This window comes from Merops nubicus, unplaced genomic scaffold (genome assembly GCF_000691845.1).
Source record: "Merops nubicus isolate BGI_N331 unplaced genomic scaffold, ASM69184v1 scaffold3893, whole genome shotgun sequence".
Classification (NCBI taxonomy): domain Eukaryota; kingdom Metazoa; phylum Chordata; class Aves; order Coraciiformes; family Meropidae; genus Merops; species Merops nubicus.
This window is the reverse complement of record NW_008598093.1, coordinates 35,098-57,491: the sequence shown is the minus strand read 5'-3', so window position 1 is coordinate 57,491 and position 22,394 is coordinate 35,098. Positions and strand designations below refer to the sequence as shown.

The window sequence follows — 22,394 nt, the reverse complement described above, 5'->3', positions numbered from 1 at the left end:
TGTACTGCTGGTGCTCTTTAGAGTGGTCTCTGCTGTTTGTTTTAAAGTCTTAAGTAATGAATAGTGAAAATGCTGCACTGAACAGTATTTCCTAATGCTGTTGTTAGTAGCTTTCAAGTAGAAATCTTTGTAACCCTTAGCAAAAAGAGTTATACCTTCTTCATAATGTGACCATTGAATTTATATATAAAATACATGAAAATTACTGAAGCCAAGGTGTGCTGTGAAGCTTGAGAAAGCTCTGTTTATCTGTGCACTTTCAGTAAGCTCTGAGCTCTCTAACAGCCCTCTAATCCCTTTGGATGGAGTACCTTATTCCCTCCATGATCATTACATTTTAAATTTTAGACCTTACCAACCAGTAGATCTGGTCTTCTAAACAAAAAACAGAGTTTTTGGTGTTGCTGCTGAGACTTCTCCTTTTGCATTTAGTTTCATTAGTGGCATTAAGTCACTTCTTCTCATCAAAGAAATAAGGACTCCTGTAAAGGACTGTGTGTGTTGAAGAACAAGTCATATAGTTTATCTATTATAATATGTGAACACTACTATTTCCCCTCATGGAGAATATCTACAATAATAATTAATAAGGTACTCAGAAAACAAGTAATGTCATGGGGCTATAGGAGCTGAATAACATATCTTCAGATACCAAAGGAATTTGGAGAATCAATATGTTTGTTTATTTGACAATAAATCTGTTAAAATGTGTTCTGTAAATAAAAAGAATTTGAACTTGGAAAAAACTGTTTAAAACTATGTTGAAAATTTTAACAGCTTAAAACCTGCACACGTTTCCAGCATTTTTTATGGTTTTGGGTTTTTTTTTTTTAAATGCAACTGCAATTAGTTAATTTTTTACTTGCTTTATCTGATGGTGACAGCTGTCATCCAAAAGACTCAGTGTTTGAAAAATTTCAGTCAGCCTAAAGCTGCTACAATGTGAAATATTGCACTAGTGTAGTCAATTGAGTAGATTTTAGATGGGATTAGATGTTGTTACACAATGCTTTGAAGGTTTAAACATAATTTAAATATTCCTACTCTCTGTAGGCTTTGCTCTTCATACACTGCTGAGTCAGATTTCACTCGGGTTCAGTTTTAAGCTTCACTGAAGTGAAGAGCACTACCAATAATTTTAAATGAACCAAATGATTATCTAATTTTGATGCCGAGCACTGGATGGAGCCACAGCTGTCACTGTAGAACCCCAAAACCAAGTGATGTTTCACTGGCTTATTGTTTAAGTTAGGATTGGGGCATAGTCAAAATCTGTTTCATTTTAATTTTTCTTCCACTTACCTGTTTTGTGTACCAATAATGAGTGGCAGAAAAAGGAAATCAGTGAATGCTATGTTTATTTTCAGTTACCTCTGAAAATTCCAGGGGGGTTCGCTCTGGCGTTTAGTTAGGCACCAAAATAAGGTGATAACTTTTAGCTTGAGTCTCTGTTTTATGGCTTGCTGAGAAAGACTTTTAAACTTGGGATACTTAACCTGCTTCCCATACTTGGCTGTTTGAGCTGTGTTGATTATTTTTTTTCTTTTTTTTCCCCCTAAAACCAGAACGTGATGCCTTTGACACACTCTTTGATCATGCACCAGACAAACTCAGCGTAGTCAAAAAGGTAAAAAACACAATTCAAGTTTTATTTTGGACGTTGTTTTTTTTTTATTACACTTTTGATATCTGGAAAATAGTAGAAGAGGATTCTAAAATAGCAACCCCAAAGATGAGTGATTCAAAGCCAGATGATATGTGGATTCACTGGTTTGGGTCAGGCTTGTCTCATGACTCTGGCTGATTGGTCAAGGCTTTTCTAGGTAGCACTGCTGGATTCAGTGAAAATGGTTCAGGTTAGAGGAGCTTCTCTGTGAAGTAATTTGCAGTGGTACAGATCACTCTGGCTGGACAGTTGTACACACTTTTATATCCCAGATGCTGTCCTCCAGTGAGGAGGGGCTGGGCTGGCTAGTGAGCAGCTGGAGGTGGTGGCCCCTTCGTCTCCAATCTCAGTCCCCGCAAGAAGCACTTGCTCTTTGGTTCTCAGCTAATTCTTGTACTAAAGATGATCTTCCACAGCTGCAAGGTATTTTCCACAGTACCCTGAAAATGTGATTCACACAGAAACAGCTTTGCTAAATATAAAGCTTTTACAGAGGAGTTGCTTTTGTCTCTGGGCTCTTTTGCTTAACTCTAATTCCTATGGTCCTCTGGTCTCTCCTCCAGGGCTTAGTATCACTGCAAAAGACACCTATCCAGACATGTTCTTGACACTGCTCTCTGTGCTAGGCAGAGCAGAGGGGTGAAGTAGCTGTTGATGTCTGTGAGCTCTTGTTAGTTTTAGAAACAGCACATTGTTCCATCAGCTAGTTCCAGCATGGCTGTTAAGCTGTTTATTAGAAGAGTATGTGCAAAGCTCGTGTTGCAGTTTGTCCCTTCACTTCTTATGAAATAGAGGATGTATGTGTTTAAAATAATGCTTTGAAAGCTCTGGAAGATTTTATCTTTCCAGTCTGAAATGTCTCCTAGAAGAGAGTTTTCAAAGTTGTTAGAGAATTAAGTTAACTTTATCCACACAATGAAGCTGTTAACACCCAACTCTGTCCCTTTTGGAAGGGTTGTGAGCAGGCTGGCAGATCTCTGCTTCAATGTGTTAGCACGTGCCTGGCTCATAGCAGCAGGATCTTGCATGTCTGCCTCCTGCAGGAGCAGAAGTGCCAGACCTGGGTTACATCTTGACTGTACTCACACATCACTCCAGGAACAAGAGGTGTGTGCAGAACAAGGTACTGTTGCCATCTCTCTTGGGAGTCTGAGCTCAGTGCTGCTGATACCTTGCTCCCCAGCAGTGAATCTTCTTGAAGAACCTGAATAGATTAGTGTGGATAGTAAATGCACCTACTGCTTCCTTCATCTTCACAAAGAACCTACAAAAACCACCATTGTCTTCATCCTTTTTCCCAGGACACTCAAGTGTGCTTTATTGGCTAGGAAAAATAGCTAGTAAACTATATGTGATAGCACCATCTGGTGACTTCTGGCATATGGTGCAAACAAACTGCTCTACAGCTGAGTTGCTTTCAGTTTTAGGTACTTATTTACACAAAAGCAAATACAAAACATGCATATTTGTTAAACTTTTGAAAACTCTTGAAGGGTTGTTAACCCTTTCACAGGCACTGACTGCAGCATCTAACATCACTCGTTCTGGTGTCTTCTTTTATAGTCTCTGATCACCTTTGTGAACAAACACTTGAATAAACTGAATTTGGAAGTAACAGAGTTAGAAACCCAGGTAAGAGAGTTCGTCTTTTCATATGTAATCTTTTGTATTTAAGTTGCTGATCTATTTTTGTATTTAAGTTGCCCTCACTCCATAAAATGTTGTTATGGAACTGTTTGTCTTTGGACATGTTGATGTATGGGATCAGGGCTCAGTCTTTTGAGTATCAGTGGCATTCCCTGATGCTTACTGCCCTCAATTATCTTTACACATACTTTATATTGCTCTTGATTTGTATTATAAGGTGAAATTTTTTGATATCTAATAGGGCCATATTAATGTCTGTAGAATATGGCTGGATTTCAGGGCAGCTTGTCTCTTGGATCAAAGTGGAATGCTGCAGAGCAGTTGGTGTAGTTATGGATGGATGGTGGGTTGGTTTTTTTTCCTAGCTGTGGGGGTTTGTGATGAATTGGTATTAGTTCTTAATAGCTGGCTGCAAACAGCTCTCAGGAGGAGTTTGGACTGCATGCAGTGTGCAGTTCATCACAGAAATAACACTCCTGGCTTTGATCACATTCAAGTGGGACTGGAAACAATTTTGCTCTTGCAGCAAAGGCATTCATATGCTCCTCTTTACCCTGCTCTCTCGTGAGCACATGGCACTGTGCTTGCTTCTCAGCAGTGTGGATGAATGACTTGGAGCTCCTGTGCTGCAGTGGTTTGACTGCCAGGGGTATGCAGGTTAGGCTGCTCAAAGCCAATGGAGGTGACTTGACCACCACACTCTGCTCTGAGGAGTTCTCCATCTCTAGTGCAGCACTGGCCATCAGATATGCTTGGAAACCTTCAGGAAATGTGAATTGCAGTGTCAGTGGGGTAGGACTCCCTTTACAGGGAAAATCAAGCAGTTTTCAGGCATAGGCTTGGCTAAGCAGGAGCATATATTCTTTCCAGAGTTCACTGAACTGCAGGGAGATGGTTATCTGTGTTGGCAAAAAAATAAGCACAGCCACTAGAGAATTATACCAGGAGTGTGGGTAATTGATTTGAGCCTAGCTTAGTTTAATACCAGTCATTTACTGCTATTTTATAGCTTTGCTGAAATAAATCGGTAACTTAATCTGAACTGTCAGAAGAAGTTTTTGCTTAATTCCTTGGAAGTACCCAATGATTTTTTTTTTTTTAAAAGGTTAGAGGTAGTCACATACACCACATCAGGATCACAGGGGAGAAGTCTGTTAGAAATACACTGTATTACCCCCCTTAGCCAGTAAGGAGTCATCCTCTCTGATAGTAATACTGAGTAGTATTGCTGGAAGTATTTAGTATATGATTTAGTATTTACTGAAACTGTAAACAATTTTTACTTAGAAAGAAAAATAATATTTTGTGAAATTAAACTTTGTAGCTGTGACAGGAGAGATTTAATTCCAAGCTCTGATTAAGGGCAGAGATTTGAATGTCCAACACACACGACCTAAGAGAGAATGTGGGTGAAATGAGCAGGCACTGTAGTAGTAGGACTGGGAGTATGTAGTGTGTAAACATATTTCCTGGGAAGATGTGGTTGGTTTTTTTCTTAAATCAGAAAAGCTTTGTTAAATACTGAGTAAAATTGGCAAGATTCCTCAAGCAAATAAAATGAATGTGAGGAAAAGCAAGAAGAGACAGACACATTCTCACCTCACCCCAAAGTGTTCAGAAGCCTAGAAATTGGTAACTGGCTGGAGATAAAGAATATGTTGTCTTCAGTCCCTGCCTATTCAGACCAAATACTCTGCACAGCTAAGGAGTACAGATTGTAGATAACTCCCAGGTAAATTGCTTTTATTTCCTTCTGCTTATTAATAGCTTATTAGAGAGCTGTTTACATACACAATTTAAATAGTCATTGGCACATGATCTCAAATGGGTTAATCTTACAGCAATAGCTGATGGGCTTCCTTGCTTTGCTCAGGAAGTAAGAGTAGGGGAAATAATCCTACCAGATGTAGGGAGAAAGCCTTGGATCCTATGGGTTTTTTCTTTTCTTTAGAGAAGTGACAAGAAAGCAGCTATATTGACAGGCTCTTCAGAAAAGACTGATTTAGCTTGTTCAGCTGCACTGGTCATTGCAAGGGTGAATCCAGATGAGACACTTCTGTGCCATCAGACAACAGTGGTAGAAATGAAAGTACATAATTTGGGCCAAGCATTCTTTACTCTGCTTGTTTATGAGTGCTCATTTGAGAACAGATGTTTCATGAAGGAATGCCATCAGGATTTCTGTTTAGTTTGCAGATGGTGTTTACTTGGTTTTGCTTATGGGTCTCCTTGAAGACTATTTCGTTCCACTTCACAACTTCTTCTTAACACCTGAAAGTTTTGATCAAAAGGTGAGTAGAAACCTGAGGTTATATTGTTTTTGCTTTGTTACCACTTATTTTCCAATCGTGCCCTTTCTCTCTGGGCCCAGTAAATCAGAAGCTCATATATTCATCTCTTCAAAAGCTGTGGCAAAGGTGCACTGGCTGTGACATTTCATAGTTAATGCCACTAGAAGTTGGTTGTGAAATGAATGAGTAAATTCCCCATAGTTAAGGAAGAAAGGTATTCTTCTGCTTCCACCACTGACACATAAAGCTCATGAATATGCAGAATGAATAAATCAGTAATAAGTGCTTTGTGCTGTATAATGCTTTTCATAATCCAAGCAATTTATTAAACCATAGTGCTGCCTGAAGTGTTCCTGTGTGCAGGGATGCCTTATTGTGCTAGACAGCAGAGCTGCTGCCTGGCCTTGCCTAGTGTGTGCTGTGTAAATAGGCAGGAAAGACCAAGGGTGAGAGGTGGGAAGCTCTGCTTTAGCTGCATCCTGTACACTGGGATTGACATGGAGATAGAGCTTCTTTCCAAGGTCACAGAATGTCATCCCTCAAAACTTCCCCCTATCTCATTAGTATCAGTGGCCTAATACCTATTAATTATGTTTCTATAGCCTGTTGAACATTCCTACAAACCAAGTGAATAAATATCATTACTTGATATGTTAAATGAGATACTGTGGTAGAAGAGGTAATACCTGGGCTGTGATTGTTGGTTGATCTGGGGTTAGAAACTGTAGCTGATCTAAGGCCAAGATGGGTGCCCTGATCCTGTCAGGGAGGGAGCATGCAAGAAATTACCTGTCTGAAGTTAATTTGTGAGCACAGACCTGGTTCTGTGTCCAGTTCCTGGCAGGACCATTGCCAGTGTTGCTGACTTTAAGACCTTAACTTTTGAGAGAATGTGCTAGCTTGTCTTTTTTTTGGCTATTTCTTTCTGTGTGGTAAGAAGTGAATGACTTGCTACCTGTTCCAGACAAAACAGGCTTTGAGGAAGAGGAGTGGATTCTTTGCAGTCTTAGGTTGTCTTACTGATAATCAAGGTATTGGAGATGGAATGAGACAAAATAAGTGTTTTGCTCCTAGCCCCACACTTGCTCTATTGTCCTGTGTCCTTCCTAGTGTTAACAATGAGAAGAGTGCTTAACATATTTTATTCTCATAACCACAGTTTGCCTCTTTCTGCAGTTGTTCCTGGGCACACATGCACATCTGTGTGTATTTGATGCCTGCTATCAGAATACTCTGAGCCTGGTTGTACCTGGAGTAATGCATCTGCCCCCTGCTTTTTATTCTGCCAGGTTCTGCAGTGTAGAGGATGCAAGTGTTGGGTTGGCTGAGCTGGAGCAGGAGATGATTAGATCAGGAGTGGAAACGTTGGCAAAAGAGAAAAGTGCTTTGTAAGGCAAGGGCTATTTAAAATGGTGGGGTTTTCATACAAACTTCAGCACATATTTTTGCTGTCAAGTGCCCCTCAGCAAAGGAACTTACTCTCTGAGGAATGGAACTTCATCATCAGTACAATAACCCAGCTTTGCCTGGGTGGATCATATCAGCATTGCAAGGAGAGATTGAGCTGCACCAAATGAGCAGTGTTACAGACCCATGCTGAGCCTGGTGGTTCTTCAGGTTATATTGTTGACTTCCTCAGGGGATTACTAGTTGCTATTTGGGAACTTAAAGGGTCTCCCTGATGGCAAGAAATCAGGCTCCAGTAAGTGGCTTCTTTAAAGGTGTTAAGTTTGTGGGATAGGGTGGGGATTAGTTGATTTTGAATAATTTATTCTGCACAGGAACTTGATAGAGCAGTGGGAAAAGGGTTAGCTAATTACATCTTAAAAAAGCTCTCCTTTATAGCTTTCTCTTGCTTTTTAATCTTAGCATCTTGAATTTTCTCCTTGTAGAAATGCCAGATGCTGAGTTGTAGCTAGCACCTGTTTAGCTCTGATTTTATGGTGAACAGTTTCAATCCATAGAGATTATCCCATATTCCTGGAGTAATGTTGTGGTTTTGTGTGGAGACTCCACCTTGAGGAAAGGGGATTTGTAAATCAAAGAAGGACAGGTAGTCTCTGTGTTTTTGGGAAAGGAAAAGATATTCTTATCTTCAAAGTGATTGGTTTTGCCACAATGAATGAGGAGACACTCTAGCAGGTAAAAAGAGATGAATAAAGTTCTGAGCAGTAAGCAGCAGTAAAAAGGGCCCTTGTTGTAGGAGAGCTTTGTATGCATAACTCCCTGATTTTCAAGATGAGTATCTTTAATTAAATCTCTCCCCCTTGCTATGTATCTCTAGGACTGTCATTTGCAGTAACAAAAATGAATAGAATTCATAATCCAAACTACCTTGCTTAAATTTCAGCAAGTGTGGACAAGAAAGCTGCTCTGCAGATTTCTTAAAACCCTTATGTTCTCTCCTCAAAGTGGAGATTAAAAGAAGACACCCACTTTCTTCCATTTTTCTTTTTTGTCCAGTTTCTTTCCTCTGACTTTGTTCCTGTATGATCCTTGGTGGCTTGTTCAAGAAGCTCTTTCTCTATGGTTGTGCCTTGCTTGCTTTGCAAGTTCACTGCACAGCCTCTCTAGGAACTACCACCACGAGCATTTTTTGAAGCATTTACTTCTTTAGTGAAACTTAATTTGACTTTTATCTCTGTTTTCAAGTACAGGAAGCCAAAGCATCAAGAGACAAAGGTATTAGCACAAGGTCATGCAGCAAGACAGCCTGGCTCCTGGTTGATGTGCTGTTGATGTTGCTTTATAGACAGCTGATAATAATGCAGAAAACACTAATGTTGTTTAGGAATAATTCCACTTAGTGCCCTTACTACTTCTTTCTTACACACCCATATGTATTTTCTCATCTGTGTTTGGTTATGTGACTTCTGTTACATTCCTTGTTGCCTGGATGGCAAATGATCTTTTGCCTTGTAGTCAGAAATTCAGATCTTGGGTACAGGCAGGAAGAACTCAAAAAAATACAGCTCTGTTGTAGTTGTTGCTGGGAGGTCTCTGTCCTCTGCCACAGACATTGGGGTTGGGGCTTAATGGAGTTTCCTGGTTTATGCAGTATTGTAATTTGAAAATCTTAAATTACTTCCTCTGTATCAAAAAGTGAATATTGCCCTATAATGATACAAGATTTAATTTCTTAGCCTCTGATATGTACTTTCTGCCATGTTCAAACATGTAAATATTTATTGTTGATTTACATAGAATTGTCATTCTCTCTGTCAAATTTAGAGATAATAAAGCATTTTTTTAAATTAGATTGAAAGTTTTTAATGCCTATGTAACTCTGAGTTTCTAAACACTTTACCTCTTTCAGGTCCATAATGTTTCCTTTGCTTTTGAGCTGATGCAAGATGGGGGACTGAAGAAACCCAAAGCTCGTCCTGAAGGTATGGACATTCTGTGTGGCTTAAACTGTGTATAAAGTCACAACAGCAGGTGCATTTCAAGAGCAACTCCAGTCCAAGACAGTAGCAGTAGTACCACAAAGTGAAGCAGTTTGCTAAAGGATTCATTTTCTGTGTCTGGGCTATATCCTTACCTGTGTTTCTTGTGTGGAATAGGTTCACTGAGGTGTAGAAGTTTAGCTTTAGTGAAGGACACAAGAGCTGTTCAGGCTGGTGTTCTCAATAACAATCCAAGCAGGATGTTTTTTTCATAGTCTAATTATCATAATTCTTGCAATTAATGCTAGTTTGGATCACATCTCAGTGATCCAAGCAGGATGTTTTTTTTCATAGTCTAATTATCATAATTCTTGCAATTAATGCTAGTTTGGACTCATGTGATCAGATCTCAGTGACAGATAACTGAAAGTCTTTTGGCTTTATTTTTTTTTAAGATGAACCAATAACAAACTCTCTTGGTGATTTATGTGTATCTGGGAGTCAGAACTGACAAGTGTAAAAACCAAGCTTTTCCTTTAAAGCCTCTGAACTTTGAAATTAATTAATGATGAAGTCTACATTGTTGCTTGCACAAGGGATAAAAAGAGGGATTAAAGCTTTAGGAATCCTAAATGAGCAATTTTTATTCCTGGTGTTACAAACTACATATGTGTTCAAGGCTTCTGCAGAACAAAGGAAAATGAGGAGACCAAAGAAATGTTTGGTCTGACTTAAAATGGGACAAAGTTGGTGGTATTATGATTCTATGATTAAATATATCAACAAATAGTGGAACTACTTATAGTAGGGTGAAAAAAGACAAAAGTTATTCTTAAAGGCATGTGCATTCTGTCAGTGCTGTCCTTTTAAATCTCAGCATGCTCCTGAAGAATTTGGTGAAACTTGTTATGTCTTGACATAACCTGGGCAGGTAAAGAAGTGTCCTGACTATTGGCCCTGAGTCAGTGGGTGTATGAGGAGGACAAGGTGACTAGAGAAATAGAATGCAAAATCAGGAATGGCAAGTTTTTGGGGTGGAAGGGTTAAAGAGCTTGCAGTAGGAGACCAGATAAGCTAGATAAGCATTTTTCAAGGCACAGAAAGTGTTAAAAACCTGGGAGAAGACTTCTCTAGTTGAAAGTTTGTCCTTTTTTTTGTTTCATTTTCATCAGTCCATCTAACAGAGGAGATCACCTGCTCATGAGGCTGTCTTCTATCCTTACACTACCATGAGTGGTAGAACACTGTAGCAGATCTTTTGTTTGCTTTGATCAAGGTGTGTAGATCCAATAAGGAGCAGAATATGTTCAAGTGTTTCACTGATTGAAGATTTAATTATAAATAGAAGTTAGAGAGCCAAATTAGCTCAGAACATTCCTTTTAGCTGCTGCAGGGTGTCTGATCTCTTGTGTGTGTTCCTTCCTCTTCTGTGTGTGTACCCATTCCTGGCAACAGTAATTCCCAGCTGCTGGAATGTGTGGTGGACACGTGTGGTGTCTGTGTGGCTGGGATGGCCTGTAAAACTGACTGTTGCTCTTGAAAAGCTGCTCCTGTGGAGAGGACAGTAACATCTCAGGCTTTGCTTCTCACAGTAGTTTCATCTGTAGGATCATGACAGTCAGTACAGTCATGTAATACAGGTTTCTTGGAACAGGAATTCATCTTGTCATAGACTCTGATGCTCTGCAAAACATTTTGCACATAGTAATGTGCAAATTAACTCTGTTAATGCCATATGGACCTATTGTTCATTCCTAATCAGGCTGTAAAACGTGAGGTGAATCCATGTCCTTCAGTGTGAACTGAGTAGTCACTTGCTGGAATTAGTTGTAGGATTTTTATGTAAAACATTGTCTAGAGCAGAAGATCACAACTTGTATTTTTATAGCCCATGCTTTCTGCAGTGCTTGCAAGAAAGAGGTCTTGTTTACTTAGTGTGATGCATCTCACACTGCCATACTCTTTAATGCAGCAAGCAAAGGCATAACAAGGTCTCAAACTAAAGAAAGCGTCAAACTAGAATTTAGGAAAAAACAAACAAACAAACAAAACAGGCAGTGTTGAGTTTATATTTTAATGTGGCCATGAGTTGTTTTGTAAACTCAAAACAGGATTCCAAGCTAAAGTTCTCTAAGGGCTGTGTTGTAAACAGACACGATCAGACTGTGTGACTACAGCAGTTTCTTCTGACCCTACATTCACATTTCATTACACTGCCAAATAAAAGAGCTGATCCCTTTCCTTCTTTTGGGGGTGGGGCCTCCAATATTCCTCAGGGTAATCGACAGCAGGTACCTAGCCCAAATTATTGTTGGAGTTTAACAGGAGTCTACCTGAATCTGTGAGTGCAGATGGACAATACCCATCCAGCACAGTGTTGAAGGTCTGGGCTCCCTTCCAGCTCCTGCTTGGTCTCTTTCTGGTGCCCTGAGCTCTTGCTCTAGCACTTTGCTGCCTCTTACTCCCAGCTGCTGTCTCCTTACTAAGAATGCTATGGTAGTAAGCAACTTTCTGTGACAGCTGGAAAAATCAGAAATTGTTTCATATTTCAGCTTTCCAGTTAAGACATCTCTTTTTTCAGGGTGTACCACATCACAGCAGTTAGTCTTTCCTTTCTGTGGGACAGGAGAAGATTCTTTTGTAAATGCAAAATACAAGTTCATAAAATATATCAAATAATACAGGAAAAATAGTGCAAAGAGAAGTTGGAGAGGTCACTGAGAATACCAGATGAAGTGTGCAGGTTGGAGAGTTATTCGTTGCAGGGTGAGAGGGAAGGGCAGAGAGATCCTGGCAATGATTCTTCAAAACAGGCAGTAGGTGTTTCCCCTGGATCTCACATTAATTGTATGTAGTCTATTAACCATTTGCTGTCTTCCTCGTTCTTTGAATGGCTTTTTAAATTATCTCTTTATTACTTTTTCTTCCATGTTGTTTCCTGTCTATATTTTACTTCCTCCTCTTCCTTTCTCACATGGTATCCAGCCTTTCTATCCACCTCTTCAGCCTGCTCTGTGCTGTGCCTCCCCCCATAGTCCCTGGGTTACCTCTGTGGTGTTTCCTGGCATTTTACTCTGGTACTAGGCTGGGAGGTGCTAGCAGGAAAGCATTTTGTTGAGAACTGTTCCAGACCTGTCCCTGGCCTAGTATGATAATGAGGGATGTTAGCTAATAGAAAAGCTTTGAGTCTGTTAAGAGAATTCAGGCTTTGTTCATTTGTGGGCTGAACAGCCTTGTGGATGTCTGAGGTTCAGTATCTCATACAATGTGTGTGGCTACTTGTTTGCTGCTTCTGTGGCCAGCAAAGTCATCTGTAGTATTTTCCAAAGCCTTTATACCAGGTCTCAGACAGAAGTAGGCTTTCTCTGTAACCAGTTTTGGATGAGGAAGGGAATTACTTTTCTGCCATTTCCCAGAGAAGTTAGTTGTGACTGTATTAACATTCAGCTATCCTGAAGTGCATCATTTAAAAAGCTTGACTTGGGGAGATCAGGACTCCCTGGGGGTTTTTCATTGCTGATCCTACCAGCCCAGAGATGTGGGGACTTCTGTTCATTTGAGGACAAATGAGAGAGAAGAAAAAGCAAATTAAGGATTTCTCCTTTTCTTCCACAGATGTTGTCAACTTGGATCTGAAGTCTACCCTCAGGGTTCTATATAACCTGTTCACAAAGTACAAGAACATTGAATGATCCTGGAAGCTGCTGAGGTCTTCATCCTTCCAGCCTCCTTAGGCAGAAATTGCAATAAACACACCCTCTGCACGCTCCCATTGTGCCTTATGCTATACCTTCTGCATTCTTTCTACAGTTAATGTGGTCTCTCTGTAGCTGTTTGTATGACAATCCCACTAAAAATAATGCATGTGTATTCTGTAGGTCACTTGAATATGTGTAGATATTTCACACTTTTACCAAAAGATACTGTTGGATCTGGTTTTTGTTATGATTAACAAATGTTCTTTTGATAAAGGAAATACACCACTAACTAACAAGCAGGGAAAACATGAGACCTTCCTGCTGGCTGGAGACTCTTTGATTCTACAGTTGACTTTGTTTTGCATACTCCTTGGTTGCAACTGGCATTGGATGATTTTCCAGGCTTAAGTGTTAGCAATAGAAAATGGACATTGGAATTTCTTTAGAAGCTGAGCCTTTTCTGTTAAATAAGGTTTTGTATGTCCTGTTGGGTGGGTGAGGCTGAGAGGAATTACAAGCACCATCTGAAGCTGAAGGCAAAAGCTTCACCTTTTGTGTTAACCTCATGCTACCCAGTGTTATTTCCATTCAGTGTTTACACAGAATAAGTCTTGAAATGGGATGGCCAGCTAATCTTTCATGTCTGTTTTTTATTTTATCATCTCCTTTCTAGGAGAGATCTGGTTGCTAGAGCTACTGTCATTTGTTAAACACACAAGTTCAGCCAGGTTGGTCAGGGGCTGGTCAAATAGGCACAGACTGGATTAATGCATTTGGCCCCTGGTCCTTTCTGAAGCAAACACAGGGAGGAATCATGAGCTAGGCAGTTTAAAGCCTGACTCTTCATCTCACATAGGTGAGTTAAAGGGTCACATTCATTCCTCTTGGAGTTCCTGGCAGCTGCACAGTTCAGGGAGTCAGGCTTTTATAAACAAAGTTTTATGTATTTTCTTTCCTAAAGAGTAAAAGACAATTCCTGTATAAACAGGAGCTTGCCTGTACCTGTGGATTGTACTAGGCTGCACAGGACCTGTGGGGTACCTGGTGCAAGCCAGTGCTTACCCCTCAAACATGAAGCTCTTCAGTGCTGAGTGATGCTTCAAACCAGTTTCACTGAGTGGCCTTGTGCCATCCCAGGAGCTACTCTGCTGCTCTCTGGCATAGTCCTGTAGTCTTCTAAGCTGTTATGGATTTTACTGGGAATCTGCTTGTAAAAAAGAGTACTAGGTTTATCTGGTAGACTCTACTTACCTCATAGTACTGAACAGGTTTCTTCTGTAGACCTCTTCCTGGCTGGTGATGTGCTAGGTGCAGCAGTGTGTACAAGGAGGCTGTGCTGGAACATGAGCTGTCTGAGGAGATTTTTGAGGAGAGCTGTGTAAACAAAACAGGATTGCAGAGTAAATTATTTCTGGGATATGCCTGTAATAGCACTGCTCTCCTTGGAGCACAGAGGGAAGGGATTTGACTGCTGCTTTCATAGATCACAGGAGCAACTTCTCTTTTGTGGGCAGCTGTGATTTGGTGTGCAATGTTAGGCAGAGTGCCCCAAAGAGGAGACAGGTAGTGTTACTCTGCTCCATGGCCCTGTTTTAAGTAGGCATCTCCTTTCCCTAAAAATGGACTTCTTGGACCAAATACTATTTATTCTTCTGAGTTCAAGAGGAAGTGGGCTATTAGAATGGTACAATATTACAACTGGGATTTTCTGTTTCCCTCTGTAAGCATTTTTTTCATCTCAAAGTGAGAGAAATAGGCTTCTGCTACTTGGTGTCACATTTTTGGGTTCTGAGGTCTAGTATTCAGATTATTTGGATCACCTCTTGTCAAACCTCCAAAAGAAAGATGGAAGGAAATTGCACTTTTTTTTTCCTGTGAAAAATTCAGCTCTCATCTGCTCTATAAGGTTCTGTGGGGAATCATTGCTTGCTTGCTGACCTCTTGCTGTTTATGCAGAACCTAGAACAGTTGAACTTGAGTTGCAGATGGGGCCAGTAGACTGGAGAGATGGAGTTATGCAGCTGGTGTCTTCACTGCATGGGAGCAGATGTGAATTTTAAGAGTCTGTTTTGTTCAATTATATGTTTCTGCTTATTCTGCAGAAACCTGAGTCCCTCCTTTTACAGCCTGAGGCATGGATCCCTTTTAGCATTCCTTACATCAGTAGTCAGTGAAACAGTCAAGACTGCAAGCTTCATGGCCCTGAACAATCTGGGGGCAGGGGTCATACCCTGTTTTGTTACATTTTTAAGCCTGTTGGTAAAAGTTGCACAGGGAAAATACATTTTTTGTTGGGTGGCTCCTTGCTGTCTAGCCAGGTCCCTCTTCCTGTAGACACTGTGTTTGTTGTTAACTGGTTTGGAAGCAAGGTGGATTTAACAGAACTAGAGCTTCATGCCAGTCAGTCCAGTTTCCAGGAAGAGCAGTGTAGGTAAAGCTTCTCTAAACACTTGCTTTTGTCATGCCTTCTTGTTAGATATGCATGATACTTATTTTCCTCTCAAAAATTCCATGTTAAAAGTGTTACTTGTGTACTCTTTGTGTTACTGGAGGTTTGGATATGTTCCCTGGGTGCCAGTGGCATAGGCCTGAATGCTGTTGAGTTCATCTGGGATGCTGAATGCTTTGCAGCATTAAAGCTTCCACATTTGTAAGTACTTAATGAAAGTCTGTCTTTTCCAGCCCATACAGCTTGCCTTTTACATGTGCCTGCTTGACATACTCAGTTCCAGTGGGCTATATTGCCACAGAAGTAGCCCACATATTCCTCAACTGCAGCCTGGCTTTGGAGATGAAAAACCAACAGTGGCAGATTGTTTTTGATCTGTTTAAACCCTATAGGGTTTCTTAACCCCTTTCCCCACACCTCAGTGCTTTCAGTATTAATGTGTTTTTTAAGAGTCTTTTCTACTGTTTTTAACAGTGTTTACTCTGGATTTCTAACTACTAAAACCCAGCCTTGCAGCTAAAATCCTGGACTTGTCAGGTGCTGGAGACATCCAGCCTTGTGACAAGAGTTGTGTACTGTAAGCAAGTTACAATGCAATGCTAGGTTGGCTAAAAATCACAGCAGGAGTGCTACGCATGGTTTGTGACAGTTGTACTATTTATTCAAATAAATAAATAATGATCACTTGGTCTCCTGCATCTTTTTTTTTTGTTTACTGACTGAACCAGTGTGTGGGAAGAACATTTGGAAGGTGAGCTTCAGCCATCTTCATCAAGGGGACTAGATAAATATGTGATTATCTGTGCATTCCTAGCAAAACAGATACCTCCTGTTTCCTTTGCTCTGGTATGGAGAGGGCATAGAGTGGCTCTCCAGTAAAACAAGGCTGTGTGGAGAAACAGGAAGATGCATTATTAGAACTTGTTATTGTGGGAGTGCTGTCGATTCCTTGAATTGTTCTTCAGTGGCTATTTTTATGTGAGGGCCAGGTGTCTGTGTGGGGGGGTGTGTGCACGAGGCATGCTTTGGGAATGTACAGAAAGGCTCTGGAGGGGAGAAATAGGCATGAAATCAAATGCAACTCTGAAACTGAATTTACTAGTGCTGTTCTACAGAAGACTGAATGGTTCATGCACTGGTGGTGACATCCATTTTTGGAGGGAAGAAGATGCTCGTCCATCATGTATGTTTCAGACTTGTTCTTCTGGCGCTGAGATGTTGTATTATGGACAAAGCTTTCAAGAAAGAAGTCTGTTGAGTTGCCAGATGAAGTAACAGAGACCTAGGAATTACAGATGGATTTCCCAATTTTTAATTTCTTCCTGCTCCCTTTGCCTGCTGATGGGAAACCAGATTTGTCCAAAGTTCCCAACAGCATCCCTAACTGTATCTTCTGTTTTTCAATCACTACATTTCTAGGCATACACTTCTGCAGTTGCCAGATGAAGTAACAGAGACCTAGGAATTACAGATGGATTTCCCAATTTTTAATTTCTTCCTGCTCCCTTTGCCTGCTGATGGGAAACCAGATTTGTCCAAAGTTCCCAACAGCATCCCTAACTGTATCTTCTCTTTGTTTTTCACTCACTACATTTCTAGGCATAGACTTCTGCATAGGTAAGATGGTACTCTGGGTCTTTTTTAATTTGATTTATTGTGCTTGTTTTCTGCTTAGAAAATACAGTCAAGTTTGCCCTTTGATTGAGGATTTTGTGTGAAGTTCTCGGTTGCTGAGAATTCACAGCAGCTGGAATTCTATTTTCAACTCACTTTCCTTTATTTTTTTTGAATTATCTGTTCCTGTCTATGGCACAGAGCTAAACACAGGAGTCAGTCCCTTAATAAGGTTAAACCAGACCAGCTTAGTTAGTGTGGCTCTCGACTGCCTCATTTGGGGATTTCATGGAGGGCTGTGGAGTTGCTTTTGATCTCTGGAGCAGTTAACAAATGTAACTGGTGTGTGAAGGAAATGCCCAAGGAAAGTGGTTGCTGTAGGGAGATTTCCCTCTCATCAGTGATGGGAAAGGGAAGGAAGAGCAGCAGCACTGCCTAGTGGAGATAACCCTTGTCTCAGGTAAGCATTTTGGGTCCTGGTGTGGTTAGCGAGCTCTCTAAGGTCAAATGAGTTCATTTTCTGCCTAAGTTTTCCCTCCTACCAGATAGGGAGCATAGTGCTGATCTGCTTTATAAAATGCTCAAAGGGCCATGAGTAAAAGGCATAATGCAGCATGATAATTTCATCTCTTGTTGGCTGTTTTATTAGTAAAAACAAAGAAAAAGTGCCCTGTGTGTCACCCCAGACGCAGCCTAGCCAGCAGTCCTGCCGTGCACTACCAGGGAAGAACATTGGTGTCTTTCTCATGCTTTCTGGCGTTTCAGGGGTTGCAGGTTTCCTGCATTTGTGTTTCTGTTTATTTTAGTCTCCAGCAGGGGCTGAGCAGCCAGGCAGCTGAGCTCCGGATAGGGCTGTGCTTTCATTTCTGAGAGCAGGCAGCACAGCTTCCCTCCACGCCTGCGGCAGCGGCGGCACCCAGCCGGGGGGTCAGCCCCCTCTCCCCCAAAACTTCAGCACCCCTCTTGTGAAAAGAACTTGGAAAGAGCTTCTGGAGAATTACTGAAGGAGAAAATAGTAAGTTTGGGAAAAGGGACTCTTTGGGTGCTTTTTAATTATGTATTTAAAGACCCCCAAACTGTAAGGTGCTCTGTGCCCACATGGATTGTTCTTGGCAAGACGATATCTCCTCTGATGTTAAGGAGTGAGAATGGCTCTTGAAAAGTCTAGTACTAGGCAAGAGAGTAAAATAAGTTTTAAACTGGGCACACAATGCATGTTCTCTTGGGGTTTTTTCTTATTCACTTTTAATTCTGGGTTTATGAAGGCAGAAATACTATAAATTAACATTAACATTCCACTTGGTTTTTGTCTTTGCCTTTTTGCGATGTGTTCAGACAACTTTTCCTAGGAGATATGTTTGAGCTAATGCAGCGTGGGGCTTTTGTCTTTTCAAACAGGAAATAGAACAGTTGAAACAATTTGGTAACATCACTAAGTACCTTGTATGTGTTCCACAGCTAGTTTGTATGTCATAGACGACTGGTAGCTCGTTAATGCTTTTTATTGTGTATCAGGGATACCTGGGAGCCAGATAGTGTCAAGACTCTTGGAGGAAAAGTGATACCCACATAGAGAATTAGTTCTTTTGTTGCTAGTTGTGGCACTGCAGCGTTGTGCTGTAGTGTAGCTCTTGGCCTGAGAGAAATTCACTTGTTGACTGCCTCAGCAAGCAACAGGAGAAGTAAAACATCCCTTGATTTTAAAACAGCCAAGCCCGTACACCTCAGTAACAGAACAAAAGGTAAAATTATGCTGTTTCATTTGAATAGTCAATTAATCATCAGTTTTATTCTGAAACATGGTTGTGAAATGACTCTCCATTCAGTATTCAAGCAGTTGTCTCCTACACTGATCTCTGAGTACTGATGATAACGTGTGCAGGAGGCTGAGGGCTGGAAAAACCAGCGTGTCAGCCCCGGCTCTGAGCAGCAGGTTTGAAGGCTGCAGAGGCTGGTTGCAGCAAACACGGAAGCTGCTGTGTGAGAACCAAATCTTCCAACCCTTCATACTTCTCATGAAACAGCCAACCCCAGGAAGGAGCCCCAGCCTGGTCACCTTCCATTTTCTGTTGTTTCTGCAGTATGTTAGTCGTTGAAAGGCTGCTCTCTAGGATCAAGCCTCCCAAAAGTGAGACTTGCCACATGGAGGACTGCTCACGAATGCTAATTGTTAATAATAAGCAATTAGTCTATTAAATGCTAAGCAAATGCAGGTTTCAGGCTCTGAAATGGCTGTGGGAAATCAATGTAGGTAAATGCAAAGTGAGACACGTGGAGGAAAGAACAACACTAGCTCTCCAGAAAACTGATGGGCTCTGAGCCAAGTGTTGCTATTTAGGAATAGGATTTTGGGGATATAATAGTTGCATTAAAGTGTCAGCTCAGCAGTGATCAAAACAGCAAATGGAGTTGGGGGGAGAATGGAGAACAATGCAGCAAAGAATGAGAGGTCCCTAAATCCATGTAAATCTGGTTCCCAGCACTTCAAAATGCTGGGATAGCACTGGAGAGAGTTCAGAAAGGGGCACCTGGGATGATCCAAGCTACTACAGAGTGGTTTCCCTGTGAAGGGTGATTAAGATGTAAGCTATGCTTCCTCAACTGTAGAAAGAGATGACTGTTGAGGGAGTAGGGTAGCAGTACAGCAGGCAATGTGAAGAATGGGGATCAGTTGGTCCCCTTTGCAAGGTGGGCAGCTTCAGGGGAAGCTGAGGGGTGGCAGGTCAGAGTGAGCAACAGGAAATGGTGCCTCATGCAAGGTGAGGCCATGCCCTTCAGCTCCTCACTGTTGAATGGTGGCACATAGAGATGTTCAGGGAGTGAATGGGAAGTTACTGGGAAGTAAGTGTTTTGATAGCTTCTAATCACCAGGACCTTAGTTTTGATTTAGGAAGGCTCAGCTGCAGGCTGTTGAAGGGTTTTAAGGAAGTATCTGTATATGCTTGCTCTGTTTGTGGTTTTTTTTTCACCCCCTAAGCTTCTGCTTTTGGGTGCTCTGAGGGACTGGGTACTAAGCAAGCTAGTCTTACCCAGTATAGCAATTTTAACCCACTGACTGAGTAGGATGCACAGAACTAGGACCTTAGAGGATATTGATTTATGCTATTGTGAATTCTTAATTTCAGGCCTTTTCTTACAGGCTTCTAAATTTTAAAAAGTAGCTTCTGATGTTTGGGTTCTTTGGCCAAACAGCCCAAGGATGCAGCAGGCAGCACATGTCACCTTGATGTGTAAGAGAGACTCAAGCTGAGTATTGCAGCAAAGCTGGGCTTGGGTAAGTTGTGGTTTACACAGATGATTACAGAAGACTTATGAGCAGGACTTCCCAAGGCATAGCAGCTGACAGAAACCTAATTTAAAAGTAAGTTGTCCTTGGGTTGCTCTGTATTAATTAACTTTTCTCTCTCAGTTAATTTCATCTGAGCAGTCTTATCTCGGATAGTTCACTTGTCCCTCAGGCACTAAATGATGTCTACCTTATTTTATGAGCTACCTTTTCAGAGACACTGCTCAGTTTTGCAGCCACCATAATGAAACTAATCCTTCATCACCCTTTCCCCTAGTGGCTTGCTGGGAATTTTGTGCCTAATTCCTTTTACCAGACTGATGTGCAGAAGCATCCAATCGCTTTTTTGTACCAATATTCTTGGCTTTGCAAAATCCATGTTAAAATACGTGGTCATGGTGCACTTTGACTGGAGCCTGTAATAAATACATGAGAGAGAGCCTGCAGAGCAGCACACCATGCTGTGTGGCATATAAAACTATCAAGAAGTGCCCCTTTGGAGATCTTCTATGGGCATTGTGCAACAGTATTTGCAGCAGCTACCTTGCTCCACTGCACAAAAAGAGCTGGGTGGTCATATCTTCTCACTTCAGGCTCCTGTGGTGGCAGGAGAGACTGTCTCATGGGTAATAATGCAGGTGGTAACTCAAAAATGCAAGTTAGGGCTAGGCTCTCATTTAAATGCTCTAGATTACTCTTTAAAGGAGCCATGTCCACTCATTACATGAGGAGCCTTGAGAGACAGGGCTCCTAATATGGACATCTCAGGCAGACAGTAGGAGTCCTCTCCTTTGTGAACCTCTTAACAAAGGGCATCTTGCTTTCTGCTAAAAAAGATCAAAAATAGTCAGCCTCCCTTTCCCACAGTGGCCCCAGCACTGAAGTTCAGAGAGAAGGGAGAGCATTTTCCATCCACAAATGGGTAGCACTCCCAATCAGAGAGCAGAGCAGCAGTTCAGCCTGCCAGGTACCCAGAAGCAGCTGGGGTTTGATGATTCAGAGGAGTGTAAAATCTCTTCTTGGTCATCCTGTTGTTGTCTCCTCAGCTCTGGTTTTCCTTTTAGGACTGTTGGGAAAGATGAGATCTCTTATTCTAGTACAAATGCTGCCATGACACAAACCATATGCTGCTATGATTGTCCAGGGCTCAGAGGTGTGATCCTGCTGTAGTTCCTTCACCTCTGCAGACAACCATCTATTTGTACAGTTGCAGTGTATAACTCTGTTATCTTACACTTCAATGAGCATACATTTGGTTTAATAAAGAGTCATCTTGCATGGCTGGGTGGAGTTAAATCCAACTGGTGGCAGATCACAAGCAGTGTTCCCCAGGGCTCAGTCTTGGAGCCAGTTCTGTTTAATATCTTTATCAATGATATGGACAAGAAGATCAAGTGCACCCTCAGTAAATTTGCTGCTCTCTACAGCTGCCTCTGAGGTTGTAGAGAGGTGGGTGCCTGTCTCTTCTCCCAGGTAAGAAGTGACAGGATGAGCAGGAATTGGTGCAAGTTGTGCCAGGGGAGGTTTATGTTGGATATTAGGAAACACTTCTTGACTGAAAGAGTTGTCAACGTTGTGCAGGCAAGGGGTTGAGACACCAGCCCTAGAGGTATTTAAAAGGCATACAGATGTGGCACCTAGGGAATTGGTTTAGTGATGGACTTGGCAGTGTTAAAGTAAGGGTTGGGCTTGATAATCTTTAGGGTCTTTTCAAACCTACATGATTCTATAATACAGTTTGTAAAAGAGAGTGTTCAGATTCTACCATCTGTAATTTTTTGAGTTTTCCCTTTGCCAATCTAAAACATCCTGGCTTTTTTAGTCTTGTGGACTTGACAGAAAAACCTTTATGCAAGCACTTTACAAAAGCAAGCACTTAAAACTGAACATTTCCTGCCCTGTAGAGCCTGGCTCTGTCTCTTGGGTTGTCTGTGTAGGCAACATGGCACAGCCTTATATATCCATGGTTAAAAAATGAGACTCATCCCCACTTGCACTGTGCTTTGAGCCATGGCTTCTAGAAGAGTAGGGAGGTATCATTGTCAGCCTGTTGCTTGAAGGTGGTTGCTGTTGATGGAGCTGAACTTCAGCAGGGTGTTTGGTAGGACAGTGTGTACAGATGGTTATGAAGCCTCTCCACCCAGCTCCAACAACCCCACTCCTTTCTCTGGCTTCTGCTGTCCTCCAACACAACTCTGAGCTGTTCTGGAAAACCTCACCAGTGTATTCCATACTGTCAGAATTCATTTGAAGGACATCTGGGTTGAGAAGGAAAGTCAATCCCCAATCTGTGTTTAAAACAAAAAAATCTTTGAGAGGCCATGCAACTTAATCTAACATGAAGATGGAACTGTCTA

At 41.4% G+C, this 22,394-nt stretch overlaps 1 protein-coding gene across 2 annotated transcripts in view; it reads left to right on the top strand.

Annotated features, from left to right (window-relative positions):
- Nucleotides 1-12,682, top strand: part of PARVB (parvin, beta) — a 37,138-nt gene extending 24,456 nt beyond the window's left edge. The window contains exons 8-12 of one of the 2 annotated variants that reach the window (XM_008936910.1): nucleotides 1,566-1,627; nucleotides 3,230-3,298; nucleotides 5,503-5,604; nucleotides 8,921-8,993; nucleotides 12,606-12,682. In XM_008936910.1, the coding sequence (XP_008935158.1) occupies nucleotides 1,566-1,627; nucleotides 3,230-3,298; nucleotides 5,503-5,604; nucleotides 8,921-8,993; nucleotides 12,606-12,682 (383 nt within the window). The remainder of the gene's footprint in view (nucleotides 1-1,565; nucleotides 1,628-3,229; nucleotides 3,299-5,502; nucleotides 5,605-8,920; nucleotides 8,994-12,605) is intronic. The other variant, XM_008936909.1, reaches the window with a different exon arrangement.
- The last annotated feature ends 9,712 nt before the right edge of the window (nucleotides 12,683-22,394 follow it).